The following is an 11,726-nucleotide window of genomic DNA, read 5'->3' as shown; positions in this document are numbered from 1 at the left end:
ATAATAACTGATATCACAGCCTCCATGAACAAACACTCTATTACTGGTCCCAATACAGGGACATCGGCTATCGTCGTATCCGCCGCCGAAAAAGCAGGTATCGGAACCTTTACCAATTGGTTCGAGAATTTTAAGTCTACTCATTCATAATCCTGCTTATCGCTAGCTTCCTACTGATCGCTCGCACTTGTTACGCCCTCGGATTTTGTGGTTTGATATGGAAATGTTGTCGTAGCCCCCCACGTCCTCCCCCTACGGTGGTTTACCAGCCGAGAAGCAGCCAATCCACAGGTCCCTAAATTTTCTTTTGGATTGCGGGACGCAATCTAGGATGACGGGGATGTAAAGAAACGCCAAGCGAAAGCCCCTTCTTGCCCTTTTTTTTTTTGCTTAATTAGACTAAGACCTTATTTTTTAAACTTTCCTTAACTTCGTACCCCACTAGTTGACCTAGTTCTTAGACTTACTAGGATATATAACAAGCGGAGAGAACAAGACTCGGCACGCCCATTATAAATAGAAACTTTTACGATTTTTGAAAAGCCGCCCAAAACGGCCTTAACCTGCCGTCGCTAAAAATAGATATATTTTTGTCTGTTGGGAATTGCCCGAAACTGCCCGAAACTGTACGGCCTATTTTTAACAATCGTCCAAATTCGTCCGATACCGCTCGAATTTGTCCACCTATACCTGTTCGTGACGTCCAAAATCGCCTGATACCACCCGAATTTGTTCGCCCATACCTTAACATTCTCCCGTGTGTCTCCCACGGGATGATTACTAATATATTGTTAAGAAAAGAAGGTAAGTAACAGCTTAGGTGGGTGTCTTTGAAAACGGGCTCGGTCTATTTCATGGCCTTAGAAGACACATACAGTTTAGTCTTGTTCACGCGTCTTGCGTTTACACCGGTGCCTGCACTACCGCAGCGCACCACGACCGCCCGGACCTGGCCATGCTTTTGGCATTCCAGCACCAGCAGTTGAACAAGTAATCAACAAACACATGTGACGAAACAACGGGCAGAACTAAGTCGAAGAGGTTTCCAACTAAATCCGGCTGGTTTCACTTAAAGAATAAGATTGCCCCCAATTACAAAAGAGAAGATGGGGAAAAAAGTAGGGAATAAGAAGTCGTCACGTCGACGAAGACGGAAGGTCTGCTAAAGGGCGAAGACGTTCACATAACGTTACACGGCCTCTCCTGACTCGAGATTTTCCCTGAAAAACCGAAATGAACAGAAAAGAAATGAAAAATAATTTAGGTAATAGCAGTTATCGGGTTCTTGGTTACATAGCCGGCCAATCCAACTCCCGGAGTTTGTTGCAATGTTGTAGCTGTATCACGTGAGCAAGGAACCGACGCCACATCTTCTTTTTGGCGGCCTTAGGCGATTCTACGAGATAGGTTAGGGGTTAGCATCTTTTTGAAATTTGAAAGGGACCAATGAACTTAGGGAGCAGTTTCTGGGTCAAGTGGGGAGAGTGGACAGTGCCTACGTAGTTTAGCCTTCGTCAGCGCGTATTGTGGCCCGGTTTAGTCTTTAAGTTGTACCCGGCTCGTCACCATACTTTCCCACTCCGCGAAGGTATAGCGTTTGCGAAACGCCGAGCACAGGGTGGTCGACCACCCGGCCCAGTCGTGGTGAACCTCGGCATCGTGCAACCAACGCCATTCAGCAGCGATCTCCCGGAGCGCAGCTTTAGCTAGGCGCATCTTCTGCGGTTCGGGCCAGTTGCCCACGTTCGGCTCTCGGTTAATTGTCTCCACGAAGTCAAGTACAGTATCCTGCACAAAAATCCGAACACCGATTTAATTTTTTAAAGCCACCTATTGGCGGGGTAGTGGGTTTTTTGTTTTTTTGTAAAGGGGGAGGGTAGACGGAGTGATGGACACGACAGGGCAGGGTTGGGTAAGTCTAGACAAAAGAAAATGCCTTAAGGTATTACGCTCTAAGGCAAGTTACAGGTCAGGACATTTTTGCAACCCCCAGGGTGGTGTGTTTTTTTTTACGACAGTTGGAAATTTAGTTTTAAAGGCCAGGCTTGGTAATGTTGCTTACCGAAACAATTTAGCTTATGTTCCAGCTGCCTGTGAACATTTTCGTCGTTGTCTATGGCGTAGGTGTAGCGTTTCTGAATGTGATGCTGGAGATCGATGTTCGATTCCAGATGAGATGATGAATTATTGTGGTTTGCTTACGAGAAATTCTCGTTCATGTATAAAACAAGTTTTCATCGAGCAATATGTGTTTTTTTTTTGTTTATTAAATAACTTAAAAAATAATAATTCACTTCGTTCTAAAAAAAATAATATTCCCAGCATATTCGAATGAAAATATTATAAAGATACGAAATGTTTCGCAATACCTTATCGGGAATCGAACACTGATCTACGGCGTCGCAATCAGATGCTCTACGCATATGCCATCGGTATCGACATAATTGTGCACAGGCAGCTCTCTAAATTATTTTGGGTAAGGAATATTACACAGCTAAAATCCAACATTTCCAACTGTCGTTTAAAAAAAACACATCACCCTGGGGGTTGCAAAAATGTCCCGACCTGTTACTTGCCTTAAAGCGTAATACCTTAAGGCATAAAAACAAAATTTCTAGACTTACCCAACCCTGCCCTATGTGTCCATCACCCCGTCTACCCTCCCTCTTAAAGAAAAACAAACAAAAACCCTTTACCCCGCCAATAGGTGGCTTTAAAAATTTAAATCGGTGTTCGGATTTTTGTACAGGATACTGTACAGTATGTTCCAAAAAAATCCGACCACCCTTTTCAAATAAAAATGCCCCCTATTGTCAAATAGCACAATTGTATCGAGTTTAAGGCCAAATTAAGCAAATGGTAAAATGTGGAAAACCATGTAAGAAATTGCCATGGAAACGAGACACCCATCAGTGAGCTACACAACATGACAACGTTGTGTACTCCTCCATTCACCCTGGATATTCAGGGTCAATATTCCATTCCACCTGGATATTCAATACGTACAGTACCCTAAAAAAATAATATACATTTGGCCGTTTTTCGGCCTTATGGCCTCTTATGGCGAAACGTCTCCCCTTTTTTTATTTTTTACGGACTTTCCGTAAGAGTTATGTCAAAAAATCGGCATACTCATCGATGAGTTTGCTTTTGTGTGATGTGTGGCGCATCCATGTAAGTGCTACCCGGAATCTTTGTGCGTTCAGGTGTGTACGATTTCCGAGGGTCAATATTCCTAATTAATTAACAAGCTGTTTCGACATTGCCTAATAAAATTCCAGGCGTTAGATTAATGAGTTTACTTGAAATATTACGAATCAACAAATTGTATTCCTCTTTATCACTTGTCTCGCCAAAATATTGATCTGCTTGAATTCATTCCGGTAGCTCTTTGATAGGAGTAAACAGAAAGGAAAAACCAGTAGCAATTGATATTGTGACCTACTAATTTTGGCTCTAATGACCATGCAAGTCAATGGGAACGTCGTCGCCTTTTTTATTTAGGTCAATTAATTATTGCTTGAATTGAATTGAGCGGCTGCTCTTCCTACTTTGTCTTTCGCCTAAAAAATAGTCTTAGTTCGTCCACGTAATTCGAACTCATGTTTAAAAGCAGCGTCAATACCTAAAAACCATGCTTTATCAATTCCGCTTGTAATAATATTTTATTGTAACAGAATTCCCATTCTGCAAGCTTGGCTTCTTCACTTTCTCTCCCCCACATCCCTGGTCACACAGACTCAACTAGAACCCACCATAAAACTGCAAACAGTAACAGAATAGACCTATGTCCCATCGACTACCCAAAAGACACCTGCGCCGCCCGAAGACATATTCTTACATAAGCCGACTACCACGGGAGCCCCCTCACATAGCCGAAAACTTCCAAAACATCTTCCTACCTGTTCCTACTTCTAGAATATTCTTGCATCTACACCGAACGCGCCAGAATATTCCTACCCTTCTTAGATTAAGATCACAATACATAAATAGCCCTTAGATATAGAAACATTTTTACTAATTATTCACTTAAACCCCAGTTAAGTGATCTGTCCGAACTGTCACCACAGTTCGAGGGTGGCTTTAACATAGGACAATAACATACTAATTTATACCTAAAACTCACGCTTTCTTCCGTAAATCGTACGGCCTAAAACTATAATTCTTCTCACCCTTCCGTGACTCATCCTAGCGGACCCATTAAACTTCCAGATATTTGACTTCAATGAGTTGACAGAACTGTTAACTCGAGTCTGAGGTGGCTTTTGCATGGAGTCTTCTTTCCCTGTTGTTTTCTTTATTCGGGTTACGGCCATATCTTTTACAAATATAAAGGCCATGACTTTCCTCTCATAGGCAGCTCCTTTCGGGCTCCCGACGAGTTCCTTTTTAGTTTCTTTTCCGGTTTTATCCCAGTTCCCTTCTTGGCTCTGTGACCTAAAGACTCTGTTTTAAGGTATCAGTTCAGTTCAGATAACTTAATTCATTTAATTGGATATTCCCTCTCCCATTGTTCAACCGTTCCCAATTGGTATGTCACACCTTATTTAACTTATAATTGTAGACTTAGACTTAGTAACCAATACATTTGCATTGTAGATCAGCCGTCTCTGTTATTTATTTTAACTGCTTGTAATTTTATTATTCCGTAAAGGGAAGAAAGAATAAACCCATTATCCTTTTACATATATGCTCTCCATATTCGACAGGTAACTTTACTTTCCCCAGGGTGTGTAATTTTCTATTCTGTCGGTCAAATAAATCTGGCAAAAGGCTTCTTGCAGTGCGTGTATCAAACAGCGCATCAAATTGAATCTTGTTGCACGTGCAGCCAATTAAAAGGTGTTGGTTTGATGGCTTGGTTACCCGTTACCGTCGTGCGGGTGCGACGTGCGACCTAATCAAACATATGTTTATCTAATGGTGTGATGTGCGTCTCACGTGTGACCAATGAAAGGATGTTTCTATAGTGGCGTGATTGTATCGCGCGACTGAGACAGGCAGAGGTGTTCATTTAGGTCAATTATACGACGCGTATTGCTTATTGTTGCTACGTGGTTTATAACATTGGGATAATACGAGAATAGTATTAATAAGGGAATAATAATTGAAGGATAGAAATAGGTGAATAATAAGGGAATAATTATAATAGTTGAATAATAAATAAAAAGAAGTAAACATGATAAAGGCTTGCAGTAAGGATATATATTTGGAGGCTTCGTTACAATAGCATTTGGGAGGCTGTCACATTACTGTATTCTGTTCTCGATTTCTTTTACAATCCCTTTTTACATGGCCTTCCCTGAAGCAAGAATGGCAGGTAATCAAATCTAAGCGCGGAAGATATTGTCACACTGGTAGTATTTAAACAAGCACAAATGAATACAACTAGTGATGACTTAAATCTAAACAATGGCTTTACTCGAACAAAAAGGGGATAACCATTACCAAAAGTTGGAGAAGCGTCTGAAGACCTCTAGGAAAACCATGGAACTCCTCTAACGGAGCCCAGTTCCGGAAGCTCACCCGATGGAGACTCATCTAACGCAGATTCGGGCAGCGTTTTATACCGTCGCGCGAATTACTCCCCTTCCGGACTGCGTTTTTGCATATCTTTCTTAGAGCGGACTCCTCCCGATAATTTCTTCACCACGATCGCAGCGTTGTCCAAGGAGCGGATGACTCATCTCTGCGAAGAGAAAACCAATCTCCCTTTTCACCCGCGACACGTCTCCGTTCTTCAAGACAGGGGACCCAACTGAACTAATCTTCTGCGATCCACGAAGGTTGATGAGACAAAAAAAAATCAGCTTGTGTCCTCTTGGCAAAATAAGGGACTTTTACTCCGTCGTTTTTATTCCTTCCGGTTGCACTTACTTGTTCAAATGTTTCTTGTATTTCCCGGATAGTCTTAAGGATTTTTCTTTCTGAAAAAGCCGCCTGCCTTCGGCCACGGAAGAGGTGCTGCAATTGCATTTAATCCGGAAGATTGGGATTTACCATCCACTCGTTCGGGAGCCTTGCACAATGGAACCAGCTCCTGGCGGCGTCATCAAAATACTTTTCAAAATGATTTCTTTTTCCAATATCACCCCATCTGTTGTAGGTAGAATGTTCTTCAAAGCGCTGCATCCATTGGTGCGCAATTTCTCCAGAACTTTTTCGGAAGATTGCTTAGCTAATAAATTTTCTGACAATCCATAGCTAGTCTTTGCGGCTGCTCAATATGCCTTGATGGCACTACAAATTATTGTCTGCCGACTGGAACAACTGGACTCGTCGTCGCTCTCAAATCGTCCTCAGTTTTCTGGATCCGAGTCTAAGCCTCTTGCAGTCTCAACTGCTTCACCCTGATTGTCAGCTTCTTCGGTTAAATGGTCCTTTGGAATAGAACCTTCTAAATTTAGGGTTTCACCAACACAGGAAGTTCCACTCTCCAACGATGAGGCTGCGGTAGGTGAAGTTTCTACCGGAACGCTTGACAGTTCTCGAAGCGGATGTAATCGTCGGCTGGGGTCTCTTGGGCAACTAGGTAGCCGTGGGTTTGTCCTCTTTGGCATCAGCTAGCAATGACTGCAGCACGACTTCGTTTACTCTCAGGCAACGAGCTGCGTCTTCAACAATTACCACACCGTAGCACAAATTTGTTACTTACTGGTAACGAGCTGCATTTCAAAAATTAAAACTCTGCAACACTAATTCGTCCCTTACGGGTAAAGAGCTGCGTCTCCACCAATGGTCACACAAAAGTTGGAAAAGCGTCTGAAGACCCCTAGGGAAACCAGGGAACTCCTCTAACAGAGCCCATTTCCAGGAGCTCATCCGATGGAGACTCATCTAACGCAGATTCGGGGCAGCGTTTTATACCGTCGCGCGAATTACTCCCCTTCCAGACTGCGTTTCTGCGTATCTTTCTTAGAGCGGACTCCTCCCGATAATTTCTTTGCCACGATCGCAGCGTTGTCCAAGGAGCGGATGACTCATCTCTGCGAAGAGATAACCAATCCCCCTTTTCACCCGCGACAATATTAGCGGGGGGTTGTCAACTCAAAAAAATATTCGTGCACCCCAATATTTTTAGGCAAAAAATACGAATACAAAAAATACGGAAAAATATGAAAAAATATAAAAATATAAAAATTCGCAATAGTTATACTTAATATATTGCAATTCTCACACTGGTGTAATTATGATCCTAACGGAAGTAGGTAAAATAGAAGAATCCTACGGTAAAGTAAGATTTACGCCGAAAAATTGTTTTTTTTTTTACAAAATTTTTATACGGACCCAACGTATGCCTTCCAACTGTAACAGGTAATAGATGGCGCAGGTCAACAATAACATTACATCAAAGCTTATCTCGTATTCAGGAATCGAATTTCGATAATTTTTTCTGTATTAACGATTGTAGCCGTTGCTTGTTTGGTATGGATTTGCTTGCCTAATATTGTTATTATTGAAAATCGGGTTCTATTACGATCACTATTTTCTATAAATCGAGTCACTGTTTTTTCCAATTTGTCTACCTGGTCTGCGCTAGCGGGCCTCTGGGGATTTCTTTCTTTTTCGGGAAACTTTTGGGATATCTAGTACCTGTCACGAGGGCATTTATGGTTTCAAGGTAGTTTCTCCATTACTTTTAAAATTTCAATCAAATTATTTCATGGTAAGGTAGCTTAGATTCAATTTTTGGCCACTAGTAGGGTCTGCTACATTGCTTGCCAGATGCCCCCGTTTTATATATTTGTCTGAATCTTAAGCCAGTTTACAATAATATAACCTTTATGGATTTAGAATATTTAAATTATACTAATAATAAGCTTAACTTATTCTCAAAACGATGAAAAAAACTAGAACTGCATGCGATTCTTAATAAAAAAATTAAGCACGAAATAAAAAGGGTTTTTTTTTGTTAACCACTACTAATGTAATGACGACGCAAAACGACGAACGACGAAGAAAACTATTCGTTTTCCACCCGACGGGAGCACCTCTTGCTGGTGTGTTGGCGTCTTTTCTCACTCTTACGCTCCGCCCTAAAATCCTCGTGTTTTCGATAGTGTTCCCCTTCGGACTTTTGCCCCCTTTAATTAATGCCCCCTCGCGTTTACTACAGTTGCAAGCCAGACTGTTGCCCCTTTAAACTATTGCCCCCTTAACTAATGCCCCCCTAACTAATGCCCCCCAAAAATAATTAACAATTGCCCCCTAATTTCAAAATACTATAAGTAAGTTGAAATCAAATTAATCATAATGATTTAAAATAGGTCGCGGTTACAATTTCATATGTCCGATTAAGTATTCTTCCGTTAATAGGCTTTATTTCTCGCTAGATGGTTCTTTTACTCCCGTTAAACTATATTTAAGGCCGTAGATAGCCGTAATTCAAAAGAGTAAAAAAAAAAACTTGTTTATTCTGGCCTCCCATTTCTTAGTAGCAGATTCAGACAAAATAGTGAAAACATTTTGATTGAAGTGATTGTTTTTTTTTATTGTTTGAAAAGTGTGCTGATCGATGGAAGGTATGTTATACAGCAAACCAGATGTGAGAATTAAGTGCAAGAAATCAGTGCAATTTGAATTGTGCTTAAATTTTGTATTCTCTCTTAGACAGCTATACAACTAGCAGAGAAGTTGTAGACTTAGTATCATCATTACAAAAAAAAGTAAATTAAATGTGTTTTATGTACCATTTTGTACACTTGACAAAATATAACTCCGATATTTTTCATTAATTAAAGTATTGTGTATTTTACTGGGGAGGGGGCAATTGTTAATTATTTTTGGGGGGCATTAGTTAGGGGGACATTAGTTAAGGGGGCAATAGTTTTGGGGGGCAACAGTCTGGGGGGCAACTGTAGCAACCGCGAGGGGGCATTAGTTAAAGGGGGCGATCGTCGCCAACCCTTCCCGCCAAGCTTTTCAAATCATAATTAGGGCTCGGCCCCGACCGCATTCTAATCGGGGACACCGCTAAGCTTCTCCGATTAAAATTAATCGGGGAAGTTCGGTGCGGGGATTTCTTTATTCGGTGCGGAACGGTGCTATAATTGGTGCTGCACCGATTCAGCCATAGTGGGGTTAGTCTTACCAGTGACCTTGAGTTCTGATAGGCCAACGAGAATCACGTGACTAGGGTCATATTTTGTTCTTGTTGGCCGCAGGACAACTGCCAATTTAGATCACTATTTATTGATAATCGGGGAAGGCACCGATCACCGATATCACCGCACCGAGCACCGAAATCATTTCCCCGGTTAAGATTATCCCCGCTCCGGATCGACTAAAAAGCTCCCCGATTGGCGCGGGGCCGAGCGCTTATCATAATTCATTTAAATTTTAAGCCAAAACAGTGAGTTTGAGGCCAACAATTGGATCTGCCACACTTAAGTTTGGAGTTGTCAATCTCCAGCACATTGTCCTTCCGGCTATTGCAGCATTAAGAGTGAGCAAATGTCAAAGACGAGGCAGTTAATTAAAATATTTATATTAATGTTCAACATTGCATTTGAATAGATTTAGATCAAATTCACAGACAAGAGAAAGATAAAAATCGACTTTCTTAATAGCAATGTGCAAACGCTTTACAGGAGCACGTTTAGCTTCCACACCTTTATAAAGAAGGGCACTGATATCTGACAATGCAGCCAAAAGAAATATTCGGCTCTTTTGAATTTGTTCGATATCATTTCTAACCAGCAAGTCCAACTCATCTGAAATTTCAAAAAGCTTATTGGCAGAAAATTGTGCACAATTTATAGCTTCTTGGGCTGTCTCAAAGCATTGGTTGGTATAAAGAATCGTAGATGCGGCCAGGATAGTTTCTATGACGAAACTGACGTTCCCAGTCCAATCTTGCATATAAAGACGTGACGCATAAGCGTAACCATATAGTATGTTTCCCAATCCGTTGACCACTTTCTCATTTGGTTTTTTAAGCTAAAAAAAAAAAAATATATATATATGTATATATATATACTTCATGTAAGACAGTGGCCCATATTTTGAAATAGTCCTAAGAAATGTTATTGGATATCCAGTTTAAAAAGTAAAATGAGTTAGCAAGCAGGATCAAAATTTTAGATACAATACTAATGTTTTTGCATTGCAAACAACTATAGTTGAAATTACCATCACTGAAGACAATAAAGGAATTGTAGTCTTAACAGGTGGAATTTTCATTGACTCTGGAACATCACATTCTTTGGTTGGGAATTTTGGTTTTTCTATCCACCATGGATTCCAATTTGGAAGCAACTCCACAACTTCTCCAGAGAAAAGTTTTTTTTTGAATTCCATCCTTTCTTTCTCAGTCAGAAGACTCCAGACAGCGTCTGAATCATTCAAATCAATGTTTTTCATTCGATTAATAAAATTTTCCAGGCAACCATCTTCAGAATCATCTGAATCAAGATCATCTGCATATGTTGTACTGTCTTTCTTCAATAGATTTTCCATATTTGTTTTCCCATTTTTTCCAAAGTGGTTTTCCATATTAGACCCAGCTAATTCCTTTAATATGCACTCTTTAAAAAAATACTCTGAGCATTGAGTATGTTGAGAAGATTTGTAGCACATCACAGAGCAATATTGAATATCGCATCTTGGACAAGTGTACTTAGCTTTCTGCTCCTTACATCTAAGTCAAATTGGAATTAGTTTCATAGCTTTACAACATGGATTCCCTAGCTAACTTACAATTCACAGCAAATTACACAGTCAGAGGTAAATGTGATTTTGTCCATTTGAGCCTTTGGCTTCTGATAATTCCCTTCGTAATTCGTGCAGCGTAACAGAAATTTTAATAATCAGTTTCCAGCACGGAGACGGAGTAAATATTGCAACCAAACGTGCAGACGACACAACTACTCAAATGTCGATTTCGGATGCAACTTGGTCTCCGCGTGCAAGGCCTACTTAATACTTAAGGCCTGTAAACTCGAATACCTCCTATGGCGGGTAGGCGTTCCCTAGTAAGAGCCAATCAGACAAAAAAACAAGGGTTACGACGACACCATCTGGAGTTCGCAATCATAGCCTCGTTGAAAAACACCCCCAAAAAACTTTTACACTTGTTATAGTTACATAAACACATGAATAAAGATAAAACAAAAGGAAATAAAGTTTTTGAAATGAAAAGTGTGCTAGTTTGGCAGTGATATGGGCAATGAGTTGTTAAAAAGAAAAAAGTAGTAGTATGTTAAAAAAACGTAAGTTTTATTATCATGTTAATGACAAATTTTCTTCTTGTTCTATATTAAAATGTAGTTCGTTCACTTACCTTTCACACAAAATTATTGCTAGTATCCTTCGGTAAATTGTAAACGTTTCACAAATATTTTTTCGCGTCCCCCTTTTTTCCCTATGTGAATTCCTCAGAGAAAAAACGGACTCGCGAGTAACATGGCGGAATCCGCAAGAGTGCGCTCGCATACAAGGGGGGGGGGAGTACGTCGTACGCGTCAGTTAGGGCTCGGCCCCGTGTCCAATGGGTAGGTATTTGGGCGAATGAGTAGGTCTTCTCGGCAAAAAAATTGGATCCGGTGGGTAACGGTTCCTAAGACTTTGTGCCCACTATCTACCCGGGTACCATGTGGGTAACACCATTTCGAAAACCGTTTCCATTACCCGGGTTCAAAACCCGGTTATCCCCGATTTCCTACCCGATTACCTGAGTTTTCCCTGAAATCAAGTGACGCCCTTTGAATTTCCCGCCACAAAAAATT

At 40.8% G+C, this 11,726-nt stretch overlaps 1 protein-coding gene across 1 annotated transcript; it reads right to left on the bottom strand.

The window, feature by feature from the left end:
- Window positions 1-9,471: 9,471 nt before the first annotated feature.
- Window positions 9,472-11,399, bottom strand: LOC116923562 (zinc finger HIT domain-containing protein 2). Its single transcript, XM_032930057.2, has 4 exons — window positions 11,282-11,399; window positions 10,699-10,970; window positions 10,132-10,639; window positions 9,472-9,939 (listed from the first exon to the last, which is right to left on the bottom strand). Exons 2-4 carry the CDS (start codon window positions 10,743-10,745, stop codon window positions 9,490-9,492), a joined length of 1,005 nt encoding a protein of 334 aa, XP_032785948.1. The 5' UTR covers window positions 10,746-10,970; window positions 11,282-11,399; the 3' UTR covers window positions 9,472-9,489.
- Window positions 11,400-11,726: the final 327 nt, after the last annotated feature.

This window comes from Daphnia magna, linkage group LG5 (genome assembly GCF_020631705.1).
Source record: "Daphnia magna isolate NIES linkage group LG5, ASM2063170v1.1, whole genome shotgun sequence".
NCBI classification, from domain to species: domain Eukaryota; kingdom Metazoa; phylum Arthropoda; class Branchiopoda; order Diplostraca; family Daphniidae; genus Daphnia; species Daphnia magna.
This window is presented reverse-complemented; position numbering and strand designations above follow the sequence as displayed.

Excerpts from the sequence above, each read along its gene's own strand:
- LOC116923562 (XM_032930057.2), bottom strand. The coding sequence starts at position 10,745 with ATGGACAAAATCACATTTACCTCTGACTGTGTAATTTGCTGTGAATT. Across the intron at positions 10,640-10,698 it reads TGTGTAATTTGCTGTGAATT|ATGTAAGGAGCAGAAAGCTA; the intron begins GTAAGTTAGCTA and ends AATTTGACTTAG. Across the intron at positions 9,940-10,131 it reads CTTTATTGTCTTCAGTGATG|CTTAAAAAACCAAATGAGAA; the intron begins GTAATTTCAACT and ends TTTTTTTTTTAG.